The sequence below is a fragment of the Bactrocera tryoni genome, unplaced genomic scaffold (assembly GCF_016617805.1).
Source record: "Bactrocera tryoni isolate S06 unplaced genomic scaffold, CSIRO_BtryS06_freeze2 scaffold_11, whole genome shotgun sequence".
Classification (NCBI taxonomy): Eukaryota; Metazoa; Arthropoda; class Insecta; order Diptera; family Tephritidae; genus Bactrocera; species Bactrocera tryoni.
The window spans coordinates 12,751,481-12,770,252 of NW_024395824.1; the positions used below are offsets into that span (position 1 = coordinate 12,751,481).

Consider the following 18,772-nt stretch of genomic DNA (forward strand, 5'->3'; position numbering starts at 1 on the left):
CACTCCGTTGGAAGGACCAGGTGGAGAAGGACCTGGCTACGCTTGGAATATCGAAGTTAACTCGGCTATAATCGCGTAAGCAGTGTCTACGCCAATTAACAAGAAGATAACATAAAAGCATTGAAAATATTGGACACTAATTTACAATAAATTTAATAAACCGCCTATATATAAACGGAAAATAACATTACAAAAATAATACCTTGAAGGTATGAAATATATCGTCCAAAAAGTGTCGAAATTGGAACATAACATTTGAAGTCCGCTGTTACCGAATTGTAGACCTGTTGTTGTTGTTGTTTTAACGGCTCCTCAATCCCCGTTAGGATGGTAAGAGTTATCTATGTTGTCATCTACCGAGAGGCCCAGAAAACGTGATGTTTCGACGGGGTCGGACCAAAGGGAAAGGAGTGTTAGATGGGTAAGGTTGGCAGGGCATGCAAAGAGGTGGTCAGTGTCATGCGGACGAGTCTCCGTCCTGCATGCAGAACATACATTGGATATGTCGGGGTCTATTCTGGATAAGTAAGAGTTTAACCTGCTATCCAGAACGAAGCTGCGCTAGGGTCACTAGCGTTTCTCGCGGGAACTCGAGCTCTTCGTCTGCGATGGTTGGTGGTTTCACTGCAAGAGCGCCATTCAGGGGAAGGGAGTCGGTGAAGGTGTTGATGGCTCCACTGTGAACGGCGGTCAGTACCTGTCGGAAGTTAGTTGCGTCCGAAGTCCGGTCGGCGTACTGTACGACGTCGTACAATTCCCACGACAGCCGGTTCTACGCACCGGAATTGACTCGGATTTCATCCGACCAAGGGCTGTTTTTTCGGCGATCTAACCCCGTTTGGATCGGTGAGTATTAATTTGTGTTTGTCGTCATTAGAGCAATGCCTTGCAGCAGGGTTGCTCCGTATCCTCCTGACTCGCGCTGGCATTGAGTCCAACCCGGGCCCGGAGGAATTTTTCTGCTGCGTATGCGCAAAACGGCTCCATCCAAACTCCACCTCGGTCAGGTGTAACACATGCAATGGATGGAGCCATCTTAAGACCTGCTCAGGCCTTAAGACCCATAGGAGTGGACCACGCGTTACGTGGCCCCATGTTGCCTGCGCAATATTGCGACACAAGCCTCTACGACTGTGCAATCCGCACACAGTTCGCGCGCCGCGCCGCCACCCAATCCAAGTGGCCAACAAAGGACCTCCACGGTCCCTAGGAGCTCAATCAGGCAACATAACTCCCCCTTCTGACTTGTCCCCCCCCCAACCTTCATCCCGCTCCAATCCTCGTGCGAGAACCAACCAGCAGCTCTTGGTCCCTCGCACAGTCTGTTCCGTGTGTCAGGCCGTCATACGCCGGAATGTGACATCCGTCAAGTGCAATTCTTGTACTGGCTGGTGTCATTTTTCGACGACGTGTTCCGGCCCTGCGCACCACGTGAAGTGGAGTGACTCATACGTTGCCCCATGCTGCGGGAGTCTGCCCCGCAGCTCACAACAGTGGCGTCGCCAACCAACACCCCAGGGCGACAACCGCCCTGCGGGTACTACAGCTGCAACAACTTCCACCCACGTCACTCCCTCACCCCAGGATCACTCACGGACACCCGCGACAAACCCGGCTACTTCAATTCAACTGCAACGGACTCCAGAGCAAGATCGAGGAGATAGTTGCACTAATGAATCGGGAACGCCTATCGATAGCTGCGGTCCAAGAAACCAAGTTAAACAGCCGCTCAGATCTTCTGAGTTGTGCAGGTTTCAACGTTATACGTAAAGATCGCGAGCGAGATAATGGTGGTGGCCTAGCTTTCATATTGCACAACACCGTGCAGTATCGTCTAATCGATGTAGACATCGACCCCAGGGGATACTACCCTAGAATGTCAGGGTATAGCTATCCGGTCAGGCGATGTCGAGCTCGAAATATTTAATATATACATCCCTCCAGTTACATGTTGCCCAACAGGATATCACCCGAATATAAGTGCGCTACTTCGTGGTGAAAACCGTTTGGTACTAGGCGACTTTAACGCGCACCACGATCTTTGGCATTCCTGCCTGTCAAATGATCGTAGGGGGATGGAGCTGGCGGAACAGATTGACGATTCGACATTCTGCACAATGAATGACGAAGCCCCCACCAGAGTTATGGGCACTTGTAATAGCTCGCCGGACATTACCATTGCTAGCGGTGGTCTGATAAACAGCATAACCTGGCGACCTATGCTAACTCTCGCATCAGACCATCTGCCCATAATTATTTCGATCGAGAAGCCTCTGATTTTGTTTCTGTGGACAACCGCACCTACTTTAACTTTAACAAAGCTAATTGGGTCGGCTTCACAGAATTTACTGAAACACCTTCAACGCTCTACCCATTCCTACGGACGTATGCGTTGGCGAACGTCAATTCCGCAAGGTGATCGCAGCAGCTACCGCTCGCTTCATACCGGCTGGAAGAATAGCGGAAATCCGCCCAAATTTCCCAGCCGAAGCAGCCGTTTTTAGCTAATGAGCGCGACACCTTACGCCATGCCGATCCGGGGATCCCCGAATACGGGATCTCAATTTGGAGATTCGGCGTATGGTAAATCAACATAAGCGGACGAAATGGTTAGAACACCTGAAGTCCTGCAACCTCTCCACCGGAGTGAGTAAGCTTTGGGCTACTGTCAAAGCTCTGTCTAACCCGAAGAGACATGACGACCGAGTTGAAGTTCAATTCAATGGTCATGCCTCTTCGGACCCGAAGAAGTGCGCGAGCTATTTTAGCCGGCAGTTCACACTGCACCCTTCGGTAGACAAAGCTAAACGATGTGTTAACCGACGGCTGCGCAAAATGCCAAACGACGGCGCGCCACTTACTTTCACCGGTGAGGAGGTTCAGGGTGTCATCAAAAAAGCAAAATCCTCCAAATCCATTGGCCCTGATGGAATCAACATTCTAATGCTAAAGCATCTAGGCTCGACGGGAGTAGAATATCTCACCAAGGTACTTAATCTGTCGCTGACCACTCTTCAAATACCCGATGTGTGGAAAGTCGGAAGAGTGGTCCCACTAATGAAACCTTGGAAACACGCCAACAAAGGGGAATCTTATCGACCGATAACTCTCCTCTACCCAGTAGTGAAGACACTTGAGGTCTTGTTACTCCCGACCGTCACTCACCACCTGAGCCTAGCCAGCCACCAGCATGGATTCCGAAAAGTGCATAGCACCACCACAGCACTTAGCGTCATAAACGCCCAGATAGTTCGTGGCCTCAACCAGAAACCACCCTGCGAAAGAACGATCCTCGTAATACCAACAATAGATAAAATTGGGTCAATACCAACCGTAGTTTCCATTTACTGAATATAAAAATTTCAAGCTTCCCGCACCATCAGCTAATCCAAGATGTTATGCGACTGCCGTGCTCATTGGATGATTTGCAACCAGGAAGTTAGTTCGGTTGTAATCGAATGGAGCCTTCCCAACACCGGGCTGAATTGAAAAGTAACGATGGCCTTACCATCTCGTTCCTTTATACCAGGGTATACCCCACAGCTCATCGTGTTGAACCAAGTTGCGACCCAATGATGACAGTAAACAAATAAAACCACCAAAAGAGTAAGCCAAGACACAAGGAACGACAAAGAACGGAAAAACGGCTAAATTACGTCACAGAAGCCTACCAGGAAGGACTACACCGATATGCGGATGCTCTCAAAAGGCATCCGAATAGCTGTGCTGCCTCTTAATTACCCGGCGTAGACATTGGGGCCGGAGGAGCTTATTGTGCTCCAAGATCTTCTTATGGAAGAGTTGTTTAGAGGATCTGAGGATTTCATTTCCGTGGAAAAATCAAGTTCAGAGCCCCGTACTATCTCGCCGCTGTGATTTTCGACTTTGTCGCAATGGCTACTTTTGTAGTGTTCAATTCTGAGGAATATGTGTCTAAAGTCAAAGCGATGCCATAAAATGCCTCTGAGCTATAGAAATTTAATAATAAAAACTCACGATTGTCGTCTATTTTCAATGGAAAATTTTTGCATGCCATGCTCCAGTCCTTAATGTTAATATTAAGGGCTCAAATTTTCAGGGAATTTTGTTTTAGGGGATTTCCAAGGAAATTTCATTGAAAAAAATTAATAGTTCAAAAAAACAAAAAAACCTCCTATAACAAGGATATAAGGTCTGCAAAACAGGCAAGCTTTAGATAGTTCTGTGAAAACGACCTCTCTACACAAGAAGCAGCTAGAGTGCACAAGGCAAGACTGAGACTGTATTGGGATTAAAAGAAGCGGCGGGACGTATTCGACCAGACGGAAGAAAAAGCTACGGTACATCAGCGGGAGCGCTTCCCAGGAACAATTCGAGATGCCAACCTACCTGTAACACAAGCCATCTCGCGTAGCTCGGGTAGTCCCAAGGCAACTGTTTACTGCAAACTCAATCAAGTGAGCTATGGCTTCGGTACAGAAATTCAAATCTCAGGAGGTGGACGGAAGTTCTACTACCGCACCTTGTTCGGGTGATGAGGGATAGCCTCACACTGGCGTACATAACTGAAATATGGAGAACCGCGATATGATCTTTATACTCAAGGTAGGAAGGAAGAACTATTCTCTGGCAAAATTCTTCATTCTTCTTCTTACTTTCTGCATGTGAACCAGCATTCTTACAGAGCAGGCCTTCGGTTGTTCAATTCCCAAGACAGCCGGTTCTACGCACCGGAATTGTTTTGGATTTTATCCGGCAAAGGGCTGTTTTTTCGGCGATCTAACCCCGTTTGGATCGGTAAGTATTAATGTAAGTTTGTCGTCATTAGAACAATGCCTTGCAGCAGTGATGCTCCGTATCTTCCTGACTCGTGCTGGCATCGAGTCCAACCCGGGCCCGAAGGAATTTTTCTGCGGCGTTTGCGCTAAAACAGACACTACCTACACGCCACTGCCTCACCCACGGACACCCGCGATAAACCCGCATTCTTCAATTCAACTGCAACCGACTCCAGAGCAAGATCTAGGAGATAGGTTGCACTTACGAACCGGGAACGCGTACGATAGCTGCGGTCCAAGAAACCAAGCTAAACAGCCGCTCAAACCGCCGAGTTCTACCGGTTTAAACGTAACCAACGCGCACCAGGATCTTTGGCATTCCTGACAGTGAAACAATCGTAGGAAATGGAACTGGCAGAACAGATTGACGATTCGACATTCAGCACAATGAATGACCAAAACTCACCAAAGTTATGGGCACCTGTAACAGCTCGCCCCAAATTTCATTACACGCACAATAAGATAAGTGTTCCATGTCGTATATAAAAAATATTGCCATATCTACACATTTATCAAACGAATAAAACTTAATAAAAAATAGGATTATACCCAAAATACATAAATCATTACCTCTTTTCCGAAGTCCGCCAACGCAAAAAGGAGTTTTACTAAAAACAAAAAAAAAACGAATTTGACACACTCCGGTGTTGAATCGGCCAGGATTATTTGTTTGAAGCGCGGCCGAAGGCCGCCAACGCAAAAAGGTGTTTTACTCGAAAAACACTTGACACACCCCGGTGTAGGATCGTTGGATTTCAGTATATTTTTAAGATAGTATTTGTTTCCTTCGTTTGAGTTTTTTATTTAATTTTATTGTTTCCAATCGTTTGGCTATGGTAACACTTATTATTTGACAACACGAAACACTTATGTTATTGTGCATGTAGCGAAATTTGTGTTAAAAATAAATACTTATTTTAAGCAAATATCTAAATAATTAATATAAAATAAATATGTAGAAACATTGTAGTAAAGTATAAGTGTATAAAAAGTACATAATATGAAAGAAAAAGTTGCTATAAATTAAGAAATTGCAAAATAAAATTTTCGAAATTTTAAATGCCAATATCTCGAAAACTATAAGTTTGCGGCGGCTATAATTATATATATTCTTAATCTGGAGCATAAGCTCTATTCGACCATACAGCTTTTAATCATGAAAGCGTAGGATATATACTAAAGGCCCCCCTTTATTTCTGCGCACAACATAGAGAACAACTTTGTATCACTAGCGATCAGCTTATATCTGATTTGTTTATGAACGTTCGTATCAGCAGAAAATACCCGAAGTGATGCAAACTCATGCTTCAATGATTGAAATGATCGACAGAGTTTGGTTTGTATATCATCCCCTAAACACTGATTAAGTAGTGCACTTTTGTTCTATTTCAAATATATTATATATGTTTGTATATACATGTATGTATGTATATATGTACATATACAGCAAATGTATGTATGTAGGTTCTCGATTGAATTTCCATTGTTTACGCTTCGAAAATTTGTACAATGCGCACACTTTCAAAGCTGATACATTTTTTGCCACACTTGATTCAAATCAGTCCGGCAGAAAATTGTTGTTGTTTGTTCATTTCAATTCCAACAATCGTCGCAACGCTATGAACTGACATGATAAGATTGCAACCGAAGCCAGTCATACCGCTGACACGATCGTGATTGCCGAAGAACAGATTGTTCGTGTTGCATCAGGTCACTTCACGCTGGCGGCTATACGAATTGATTAATAATGTTGTCTATGTTGAACTGAACTGATTTGATTGTATTTTTGGCACGACTGTTTGTTCTGATTTTATCATACTCGTTGCAGCTCTCTGCTACGGACACATCTGTTGGCGAACGTCGATTCCGCAAGGTGATCGAAGCAGCTACCGCTCTCGCTTCATTCCGGCTGGAAGCATAGCGGTACTCTGCCCCAATGTCGGAGCCGAAGCAGCTGTTTCAGCTAATGAGCGCTACGCCTTACGCATTGCCGATCCCGGGGATCCCCGAATAAGGGATCACAATTTAGAGATTTGGCGATTGGTAAGCCAGCATAAGCGGACGAAATGGATATAGCACCTTAAGTCCTGCAACTTCTCCAACGGTGTGAGTAAGCTCTAGGCTTTTGTCAAGGCTTTGTCTAACCCGAAGAGACATGATGACCGTGTTAAAGTTCAATGCAATGGTCATGCCTGATCAGACCCGAAGAAGTGCACGAGCTATTTTAGCCGGCAATTTACGCTTCACCCATCGGTAGAAAACACCATGCGATATGTTAACCGACGGCTGCAAAAAATACCAATCGACTGCGCGCCACTTACTTTCACCGATGCCAATATCTCCAGAATGTCAACAAACCGAAATCTTCAGACGCTACTAAATTCCGAGAGGTACTGACCGCCATTCACAGTGGACCTATCAACACATTCACCGACTCTCTAGCAGTGAATGGCTTTCTTGTAGTCAAATCATCAGCCATTGCAGACGAGGAGCTCGAGTTGCCACGAGAAACGCGAGTGACCTTTGCGCAGTTTCGTTCTGGATAGTGTAGCAAGGTAAAGTCCTATTTGTCCAGAATAGACCCCGACATATCCAATATACATATATCCTGCATGCAATGAGTCTCTGCATGACACGGCCACCTCTTTGCATGCCCCGCCAACCCTACTCATTTAACACCCCTTTCCCTTTGGTCCGACCCCGCGGATACAGCACGTTTCCTGAGCCTCCCGCTAGATGACGTCGACGACAACCCACATAACCCTTATCATCCTAACGTGGACATCAGTCCGCTTCCGTTATAACAGCAACAGCAGGCATATCAACCAATACTGAATTGTGTCGGCCATGGCGCTGGAGAAAGAGAATGTGGCAGCACCGGTTTGCACACTAGAATAGCTGAACCCACAATAGGAGATACCAGGTCTAGAGACTAAAGGAGGCTGCCGACAGCTTGGTAGCCAAACACACACAGTACAAGGATAAGGCATAGGTAAGGTATCATCTGTGCAGAAGTCCATATCTTCCTCTAACTCCAATTCACCCATCATATTAATTTCCGAAAGAGGAGTCGGAATCATTTGTACTGTTTTGAGATAAAAATTCTAAATTGAGAAGAGTTAACATTGCGGTTCCCCAGGGTGGTGTCCTCTATCCGTTGTTGTTTAATTTCTACATTTCGAAACTATCTCAGCGACCAGAGCGAATTTCTACATCCTCCTACGCTAATGATTGTACACTCTCCGCCACTGAATTCACAGCAACCACATGCACAAACTGGAAGAAGAAGTACAGACTTTACCCTAATATTACAGTCGATGGCGTTAAATTTCCAACAAAGAAACGTTGTAGGCAACATACAATGAAATCGGCGGGATCTTCAAACTAAACTTCTCTCCAAGCCGCTTCTACTGTAGTATTTTCGTAAAACCATTCCTGCAGTCGCCTGCTTGAAGCGAAAATGCCTCGTGCTAATTATTCAAAGTTTTGAACTAAGCTAAGATAAAATAAGCTAACGTAATAATTACGATGCATAATTTATTCTGCTAACATGTATGCATACTTAACAGTTTGATTTTGAAACTTACCATGTTTTGTGAGGGTTGTGACTGCATGGCTCTTACAATGTGTGGCTGAACTGTTGATCCGAACAAAGCCGTTGTTTGCATAACGTGGACTAATAAACAGATTTAGTGGCGTCCCACTTTAAGGGGTTACAGATTATTTCAGTGTGGTGCAGCTACATAACCTTCTATTAATGATGTAAAGATTTATAAATTATAAATATAAAAATGTCTATACAATTTTCTCACCTAAATTACAAATCGATGATCGTTTAATAACTTCTTTAGAAACAGGCTAGTTTTTGGTGCACACAATTCCCAACCGTTACCTCGAGGTTTTTCGTTTATTTCGACTGGAAAAAGGTCTTGTAGTTTATATGGTAATATATTTCGTGCTGTACAGAACTGCTTTCGTTAATTTATGATGTATTACCTAGAATTATTAAGCAATAAGGACAAGATTCCGATTACTTTGGCGCCAAAGTCTTAAAAAAATATATCCCAAGAATAAAGTCTATGGCAAAACAAACATGGTCGGATTAGCTAGTATATGTATTTAAGGGAGGGAATTAGGTTTTTAAGAAAAAATTACTTCTCTTGCGAATTTATTTCTTAAATATAGATTGAGTTATTTTAGTTGGACCTTTTGTACATTATTGAGCATACCTTTGACAATCTAGAATAATTTTTGACACAATTCCGATTTCTTTGGCGCCGCGATTTGAAGGTACCGTTGGAAAGAAGAAGTCCTCCTGATTAAAAAATATATAAGGTTATAGGTACCGCAAACGCTTAGTTTAGGAGATATTCGACCTTAAAGTTCAAAAATTCGCAAAATTCGAACATTTCAAGAAGCTATTTCACCACGTTAATCACATTTTTCTCTTCAAATTAATTAAATTACACTATAATCTTTTAAATAAATCCACATTTTACACTTTTAGCAGGTTTTTTATATAAACAATCTTTATTTCAAAAATTACATTTTACACTCTTTTGAACCTCATTTGTTTACCAAAAATTACGAAGAAATGGAGCGCTGCCATGTGATGACAAGGCAATTCGCTAAAATTCCTCTTTTTCGCAAAAATTCCTCTATTCATGCATATGGATATTTTCTTTTTTAAATTTATTAAGCAAATAAGTAATATTATATACATGTATTAGTAATATTATATAATAATACTATATACATTTGTATAAGTAATATTATATAATAATATTACGTAATAAAGTGTAAGGTGTACAGTACAGTACAGTACGAAAACTCAAATTTTGTTCCAATATGAGTGCATGATAACCGTAAAATATAACCACTTTATATCCAAAACTCATATTTTAAATATAATAATATATATATCGTCACCTAATATACAAACCAATGTATCATAAAAAATAAATTGAAATCGCTGACAGATATAATAACCAAAATGTATCAATTTTATAACGAAAACTTAAATTTTGTTTGCATATTGGATATAAAGTGGTTATATTTTTCGGTTATCATGCACTCATATTGAAACAAAATTTGAGTTTTGGATATAAAGTAGTTATATATTTTGGTTATTATATCTGTCAGCGATTTCCATTCATTTTTTATGATACATTGGTTTGTATTTTAGGTGACGATATATATATTATTATATTTTAAATATGAGTTTCGGATATAAAGTGGTTATATTTTTTGGTTATTATATCTGTCAGCAAAAAGTTAATATGTTTTTTATTTTTAACGCAGAAAGAAGTACTACGCGAAAGTACTACAGTCACCCCGGGTATTCGCTCGGCCAGGGTTATTTTTTTAGTGCGCGGCCGAAGGCTGCCAACGCAGAAAGGAGTACTACGCGAAAGCACTTCAGTCACATAAATTACGTTTTACACATATACATAGGTAGAAAGTATTTTTTTATGTTTAATATAGAAAAAAGAATCACGCGATAAAACAAACAAAGAAAAATTGTTAAAAATCCTACATATATACTGTTTAAGATGTGGCAAGGCTCGTTTTCCTCATAATTGTAAACAATCTGACCTTTTCAACGATGAGTGTGCTAAGTGATTTACAAAATTTAGCTTAAAAATTGAAAAATTAATGTGAAATGTGAGCTTATTTCAAAGCTTAGAGTGTGTATTTAAATATACAAAGTAAAAAATGTGAAAAAATTTTGTGAAACATAGAGAAATATTATGTTTTCTTAGTGCAAATTTTTGAACTTTTAATCGTGAATATTTTAAAAAATATTAGTAATTTTTACATTATTCTTGGATATTCCTCCTCTGGAGGAGCTCCCCTATCCGTAGATACCCCATTTATACGGAAATTCGTTTTTTTTACCCCTCCGCCAAAGTAATCGGAATCGTGCCTAATTTTTTCATGTAAAGTTTGAAATGAAACGATCAAGTAGTTTTGAAATGACAGTGAACACGGACTTTACAAAAGAAGTTTGGAGAAAAAATTCTAAAATTTATAAACTAAAAAAATGAGGAAAAAAAACCCTAGCAAAATGGTCAATAATGTACAAAAGGTCCGAGTAAAATTACTCAATCCATATTTACGAAATAAATCCGCAATAATAGTCTTTTTTTATTATGAAAACCTTTCTTAACTCCGAAACCGGGGAATGATATTCTAAATCCCAGCCTTTCTACATAATATGGAGAACTTCTTCTAACATTACATACCCATTTTAACCTCGAACTCGGCAAATTCTATCCCTGAGCCATTATAATGTATCAACTTTTTATTGTTATTCTCTACTCTACAGAAGCATTTTGATTTTGTAGTAAATAACTAACAACCGTCAACACAACAAAATTACTACCTCTAGTCACGTGTACAAAATTGCATGGCCGGACACTTGCATTTAATGTAGAAACACTTTTATACCTTATATTAGCAAGTATGTATATTTTCGGTACAGTAGAGTTAACGTCATTTTGAGCTTGGAATTTGCGGTTTATTTGAAATTTCTTTTCTCAATACGCATTGAATAAATCTTATAAGAATTGACTTTTGTATATGTGCCCAAAATAAAAAGAATAACCTTTATATGTACGCCTTGTTGAAATATTGAAATCGAACACAATGATTAAATTTTACACATGTTACACAAGCATTTTAGCAGTAAATCATTTATTTGTGAAGTTTATTATCACATGGGTGTAAACGTAGGTAGAAGATCTGCGATATACTTATGTATATACCCAGAGCTTTCATTATTAGCCAACAGATCAACTAGTCACTACATCAACTTTGTTCGCTTTCATGCAAATACACGTGGCAAAATAGCAGGTAACAGCAGTTTAATAACATATTTCATGTTTTTCATGTTTCGTGGAATATTTCACAATTTTAAGGAATTTCGCAAAAACTTCAAAACACATTTTCTTAACACTGATAGAAATATTCCTTACCTCATTATTTTGAATAACGAGCAACCTATTTTTAAGAATAATTTACCTCTAACAAGTGCGAAATTACACACATTGAACATTACTAAGCCTTAATTAGTAGCATCAATAAAGCCAACCCTCGCCACACATTTAGCATCAACGCGCAACGTCGCACACTTACTATTTTTTTGTCAATAGTCACATTTTCACCAATGGCGTTGCCACAGATTATTTTACGCAATATATATTCACATGGAACGACAACTTTATTGCCAATAGGCCATTAGAGACTGCACATCGCTTACCAGGTATCTCGAAAGACAATAAACGTCGTCTAGACAATTGAATTTATTGCCAATGGAGACTTAGGTATATCTGCATTAGTTTTCTATTTTTGTTTTGTGATTAAAGATTGAATAGTAACTTGCCATATATTGAGACTTTCCTTTAAAATGTCTCAAAAAGTGCCTAGAGACTGCTTACAGAGTTGCGCTATAAATTTTATTGAATACTACTACTGCAAGCATTTAACCGTTTCATATATCCATATTTAAAACCAGGGGGAAACTTTAGTATACCATCCCACGATTTCAGGGCTAAAAGTGGTATGGTTGGATAGTGCTGATCCTCCAGATTAAGAATATATATAATTATTGCCGCCGCAAACTTATAGTTTTCGAGATATTTGCATTTAAAGTTGAAAATTATTTTAATTTAATTTTGCAATTTCTCGACTAATGGTTAAGATAAGATAAGAGTATTATTGAGGTTCTGCACCGCGACCTTGGGTCTATTGTGCCCTCTCCTGTATCACATGACCTCCCAAAGCCCCAGCAGTCTGAAAAATTCCAGTAGTTTGCCGGGCACTAGTGAGGTGATGTGATCCCTGCTGATAAAGATGGAATCCAGGGCCTTAAGCCTTTTTCCACAGATTGCTGTGCAATCTAGGATAAGGTGTGCTGGTGTTTCCTGTTCCAGGTCGCAGAACCGGCAGTTAGCACAGGAGACCAAGCCCATGTTGGACAGGTGCTTCCTGAGCTTGCAGTGCCCTGTGTAGACTGCGACGAGGATTCGGAATTTCTCACGGGGGAGGTTAACTAATTCCTTAAACCTGGAGAGGTTATATCCTCCTAGGAGCAGCTTGGCGAGGCGCATACTTGCTGCCTGCCGCCAGTGCCGCTCTCTCTCCTCCGTGCGGAGCAGCTCCTTAAGAATGTGGGGTCCTGCTGCTACGAACGGCTCTGGTCCCCAAATCTTGGACGCTGCCGCCGTGCGGGCCAGCTCGTCAGCCTTCTCGTTCCCTTCTACTTCCTTATGCCCTGGTACCCAAATTAGGTGCGCCCGGTTGCACAGGGACAGGCGGTTTAGCCTTCCTATGCATTCTTCTACTAAAAGCGATTTGGTCTCGTACGATGAGATCGCTTTTAGTGCCGCTTGACTATCGCTGAGAATAGACTTATGGTTAGTTTTTCTTCCGTATTATGCACTTTTTATACACTTACAATTCACTACAATATTTCTAAATATTTGTTTTTTATTAATATTTTAGATATTTGCTTAAAATAAGCATTTTATATTTTACATAAATATTACTACACGCACAATAACAATAAGTGTTCCGTGTTGTCAAATAATAAGTGTTACCATATCACAAATGATTGAAAACAATAAAAATAAATAAAAAAAAAACTCAAATGCATGAAAAAAATTATCCTGGGCGACCAACACCTGGTTGTGTCAGGTTTTTACGATTTAAACTCCTTTTTGCGTTGGCGGCCTTCGGCCGCGCTTCAAAAAATTAACCCTGGCTGATCCAACACCGGGGTGTGCCAACACCAGGGTGTGTCAGAGTTTTCTTCGAGTAAAACTAATTTTTGCGTTGGCGGCCTTCGGCCGCGCTTCAAAAAAATAACCCTGGCCGATCCAACACCGGGGTGTGTCAGGTTTTTTTTCGAGTAAAACTCCTTTTTGCATTGGCGGCCTTTGGCCGCGCTTCAAAAAAATAACCCTGGCCGATCCAACACCGGGGTGTGCCAACACCAGGGTGTGTCAGGTTTTTTTTCGAGTGAAACTTCCTTTTTTGATTATTACTCATGATATAGCAAGAAAAAGGATAATGATTTATGTATTTGGCGTATAAACCTCTTTTTTATTCGTTTGATAAATGTGTAGACATGGCAATACTTATTATTTGACAACACGGAACACTTATTGTTATTGTGCAAGAATAATAGAATACAAGATTACGACACTAGTTTACAGTTAGTTTTTTTCGGTTTAGCTCTTGACAACTCTTACAAAAACAAATGCATTGTGCAACAATTTCGTGACGTCACACTTATGCGTTGAGACGAACAAGCATAGAAATGCATACAAATTGTAAACAGAAAAGTAAACACTTTTTGAAATTCCCAAAATAATATTAATTCATTCGTCTTTGCAGGAAAAATTTCAGTGGAATGTTTAGAATATCGATGCGAGAAAATATGTATATAATTAGTTTTAGGCACATCCACAATAAATAGAGTAGCATGTGTGGAAATTGTTCAAATGAAGAAAACCAGTGTAAGTGTACTGTTGTATTTATTTAAATTTCTAAGCATAATTATATTAATTTTTTAAAATGAAATGTGCAGTGGCTTGTTGTAATAATTATTATGCAATTAAAGGATCGAAAACGAGTTTTTTCAGTTTTCCGGGCGATTTAAAAGTTCCCAAAAAATGGGTGTTATTTTGCAAAAGAAATTATATATTTAATACTAAATTAATAATTTCACAATTCTTTTATCATAATTTCATACATCTGATACATCTGAACTTATAATATATGTATATATTTATATACAACACAAGAAACGTCTTCTCCATTTGAATCACAACTTAATAGACAATTTTATTATCAATAGGCCGATATATTTCTCTTTTAGAAATGATTCAAATCTTTTCACTCAACAATATTCAATCGCTTCACTAAAACTTTTCATTAAAATCGAAAGAATTAACAATATTTTGCGAATTTACAAAAGTGTTTACTTTTCTGTTTACAATTTGCAAGCCATTTGACAGTTTTTCACTCTTCTTCTTCTCAACACGTAACTATGACGTTTCATAATGGCGGTCGTCGTAATCTTGTATTCTATCATTCTTGTTATTGTGCGTGTAATAATATTTATGTTAAATATAAAATGCTTATTTTAAGCAAACATCTAAAATATTAATAAAAAATAAATATGTAAAAATATTGTAGTGAATTGTAAGTGTATAAAAAGTGCATAATACGGAAGAAAAACTAACCATAAGTCGAGAAATTGCAAAATTAAATTTGCAAAATTTTCAACTTTAAATGCAAATATCTCGAAAACTATAAGTTTGCGGCGGCAATAATTATATATATTCTTAATCTGGAGCATCAGCACTATCCAACCATACCACTTTTAACCCTGAAATCGTGGGATGGTATACTAAAGCCGACCAAAAACCAGGAATAAAGGCATGTTCAACTTATTCCAGTGTGAGAGCGCTTCAAAACTTTCGTTTTTTATAACATTTTCCATTATAGCCAGATTGAACCAAATAATAATTTTTGGGCATTTATCAACCCAATACCCAACATTTAGTACGAATAAAAATTACTATATAGTGGTTATTTATTATATGGAGAAACTATTTGAATCCTTTTAAAGTATATTAGAACAACTGACTTGATCTTTCAATACCCAATAAAAGAATTTAAGCTTGTTTGCTGTCAATCATTAAATGTTTTTAATCATTTTCTGTTGAAAATAATACTATGAAGCCTCAAATTACAAAACGTTTCATCAAATACCTTTAAATTTTACAAATTTATTTAATTTTCATTGTTTTACATTTTTTATAAGTGGTCTTCAACGATGCAACAAATCCCTCCGTTTACATATTTTTTTTGGTAAGATTTCAATCTGGCCATAGCTCATTTCCAATAAATGTCAAAACCTACTGAACTCGATTAGCTGTCAGGCTGGAGTTGGACATCTCTTTATCTCTGTTTAAAACGCTAATGCCCGACGTTATGTTTTGTTGCGTAAACGACAATTTACCAAAGTGATATTCAAAACAAAAATTATGACAACTTATGAGAAAAGAGTAATTAACAAAAATTAATAATTATTAAGGGATTGTATCTTATAGAACATGAAATTTAATTTTTTCTAAATTTTCTGCGGAATGAGGTAGAGGAGGAAGTACCGGATATTACCGTGAGTACCGTTCTTAAGAAAGTCGGGTTTGAGTAAACGGAATGTACCTCGAGTTTTATCCAGCCACGGACTGTCAACTCGTCACCAGTCGGAATTACTTTTTGCTGCTACAGCAACTACAACCTTTCGATTGAGCTGATTTCGCAATGGAGGGCATCCAAAGAGCCCTCTATGTCAGATCTTAAGGTTCGCATTGGAAGTTGAGGTCAAGAAACCCCTTTCAGTACATATCGCCAAAATTACCAACAGTAATTCTCTCAGAAAGATGGATAGAAGCCGTTCTTCGTACAATAATAATGATGTCCCTGTAATTGAGAGAAAGATAGGAATTGGTACCACAGGGGGTTGCCTACAAGGAGGAATACTGACCCCATTGTCGATGAATTTGGTAGCAAACAATGGAATACCGTGTCAAAGAAATGTTGATGATTTGGGCCTCCGATGAACTCCACTCTTCGGCGGATCATTAGTTGAATGTATACAAGGATTACATATGAAGCGGTGACATTGGGAGTAAGAGCGTTAATGATATCACTGAAGCTTCAACTAACTATCCAAGCTTCAGAGGCTGGTGTGTGGAAGTGCATCTGGAGCAATGCGTACGTGCGCGACAGCAGTGCTAGAAGACATAATAGAACTCACACCAGTCCACAGTGTGATCAATCAACATGCAAGACATATGTACCAAACAGTCAGAAGTTTCTGCAAAAAGCCGGTATGCAAACATCAACCTCCAACGCAACTATAGGAATGAGCATATTCATATATTTAGCGACAGTCAAAGCAATCTTTTCCCACGAGTAAAAAATTGCTAATGGTTAAGGGAACATACTATTTAGTTGTAACACAGTCTAAATCATTCAGATACCGGAACACAAAAATATAGCTGGGGAATGAAGTGACAGCAAAACTACCAAACCGCTGGTACAAAAACGATTATATTGATTTAAAGATCAACAGCGTAATTTTGCTGATAAACAAAAGCCAGGAACTAACAACTATTACTTTTAAAAATATTCATTACGTCGCACATAGGAGCATTTGGTCTCAAAAACCGGACAAAATTATTTAAAGTGATTTTATGAATGAAAATTAATAAAAATGCATGATTGAATATAGTAATACAATATATTAAAATAAAACAAGTAAGGAAGGGCTAATTTGAGTAGGAGGTAGTGCCGACCAGATTTAATTTATTTTTGGTCATCCCATTTTTTTTTAATAGTTCGTTTTCAGTTTTGATATTTTATATTGTGAAAAATTGTAATTGTAAACTTAGATGTGTACAAAACTATATATGCGTATTGAGCAATGGCAACAGTGTTCAAATGAAAACAAAGATGGCTGATTTCTACGGGCTCAACGTTTGACACATTTTGCTCGCAACGGACGGCGGACTTGCGCACAGCAAGTCGCTGATCCTGCTATAACAATATTTTCGTATCGTTTTCCAAGAGTGTGTAAGTATAATCAAGATTGCTTGCACCCATTGCTACCATTAATAAGTTTGATGTTAGCAACAAAATTGTGTCTCAGTGAACATCTCACATATATATTCCCTATTATATATATTGATATCACCCGTAAACCGCATGGTTTCGTTCGCGGGAGGTTCACTACCTCCAGTCTTTGTAAACTACATAGCGAAAGATCTAAATTACGGCCCTGCTGTTCATACCGTCTACACGGACGATAGCATGGACCATAGTACCCTTCTAAATAAACTAAGCAGATACGGCATTGTCGGTAACGCCATGAGATGGACATACTCGTACCTAATTGGAAGACAATTTAAAGTTAAAGTTGAGGGATATCTACCTACCAAGCATGATATGACCTCAGGAGTCTCCCAAATATCACACCTGGGTCCAACTCTCTTTAATATTTTTTTAAACGACAACTTTTAGATGATTTGAAGATCTTCAGTACGATAACTAGTGAACAAGACCACTTTGTTCTTCAGAGTGATATTGACAAAGTATCGAGCTGATGCAACCAAAAACAAACCATATTGGAACATCAAAAACTGTGTAGCCGTATCAAACTCACGGTCACAGTTTCGAACGCCAGCTAACTATAACTTAAACAACGGACAATAAGCGAAGTCGAGGTTGTAAAAGACCTTCAAACAGACAAACAGATCTTCAAAAAGCATATTGATAAGATTACTCTACAGGCTTTCAAGGTTTTAGGTTTTTAACCAGAACTAGCAAAGATTGCACGATTGCAATTCCCACGACAGCCGGTTCTACGCACCGGAATGGACTCAGATTTCATCCGACCAAGGGCTGTTTTTTCGGCGACCTAACCCCGTTTGGATCGGTGAGTGTTAATTTGTATTTGTCGTCATTGGAGCAATGCCTTGCAGCACGGTTGCTCCGGTGCTCCAAACTCCACCTCGGTCAGGTGTAATACATGCAATGGATGGAGCCATCTTAAGACCTGCTCAGGCCTTAAGACAGTTGTTGTTGTTGTTGTTGTTTTAACGGAGATTCAATCCCCGTTGGGATGGTAAATATCATTTGAGTTGTCGTCGAGGTCATCTAACGGTAGGCCCAAGAAACGTGCTGTTTCGACGGGGTCGGACCAAAGGGAGGAGGGTGTTAGATGGGTAGGGTTTGTGGGGCATGCAAAGAGGTGGTCAGTGTCATGCGGAGACTCGTTGCATGCAGGACATACATCGAGTATGTCAGGGTCTATTCTGGATAAGTAGGAGTTTAACCTGCTACAGTATCCAGAACGAAGTTGCGCAAGGGTCACACGC

The 18,772-nt window shown here is 39.5% G+C and overlaps 1 protein-coding gene across 5 annotated transcripts in view; it reads right to left on the reverse strand.

Annotated features, from left to right (window-relative positions):
• The window catches only part of LOC120779457 (eukaryotic translation initiation factor 4 gamma 3), an 85,349-nt gene that overhangs the window by 41,574 nt on the left and 25,003 nt on the right, over positions 1 to 18,772 (reverse strand). Inside the window, exons 1-3 of one of the 5 annotated variants that reach the window (XM_040111720.1) lie at positions 11,841 to 11,942; positions 8,630 to 8,813; positions 8,405 to 8,565 (exon numbers count right to left, since the gene is read on the reverse strand). In XM_040111720.1, the coding sequence (XP_039967654.1) occupies positions 8,405 to 8,485 (81 nt within the window). In that variant the 5' untranslated portion in view covers positions 8,486 to 8,565; positions 8,630 to 8,813; positions 11,841 to 11,942. Of the gene's footprint in view, positions 1 to 8,404; positions 8,569 to 8,629; positions 8,814 to 11,062; positions 11,145 to 11,794; positions 11,943 to 18,772 lie in introns of those variants that run through there. The other 4 variants (XM_040111715.1, XM_040111716.1, XM_040111719.1 and 1 more) reach the window with 4 other exon arrangements.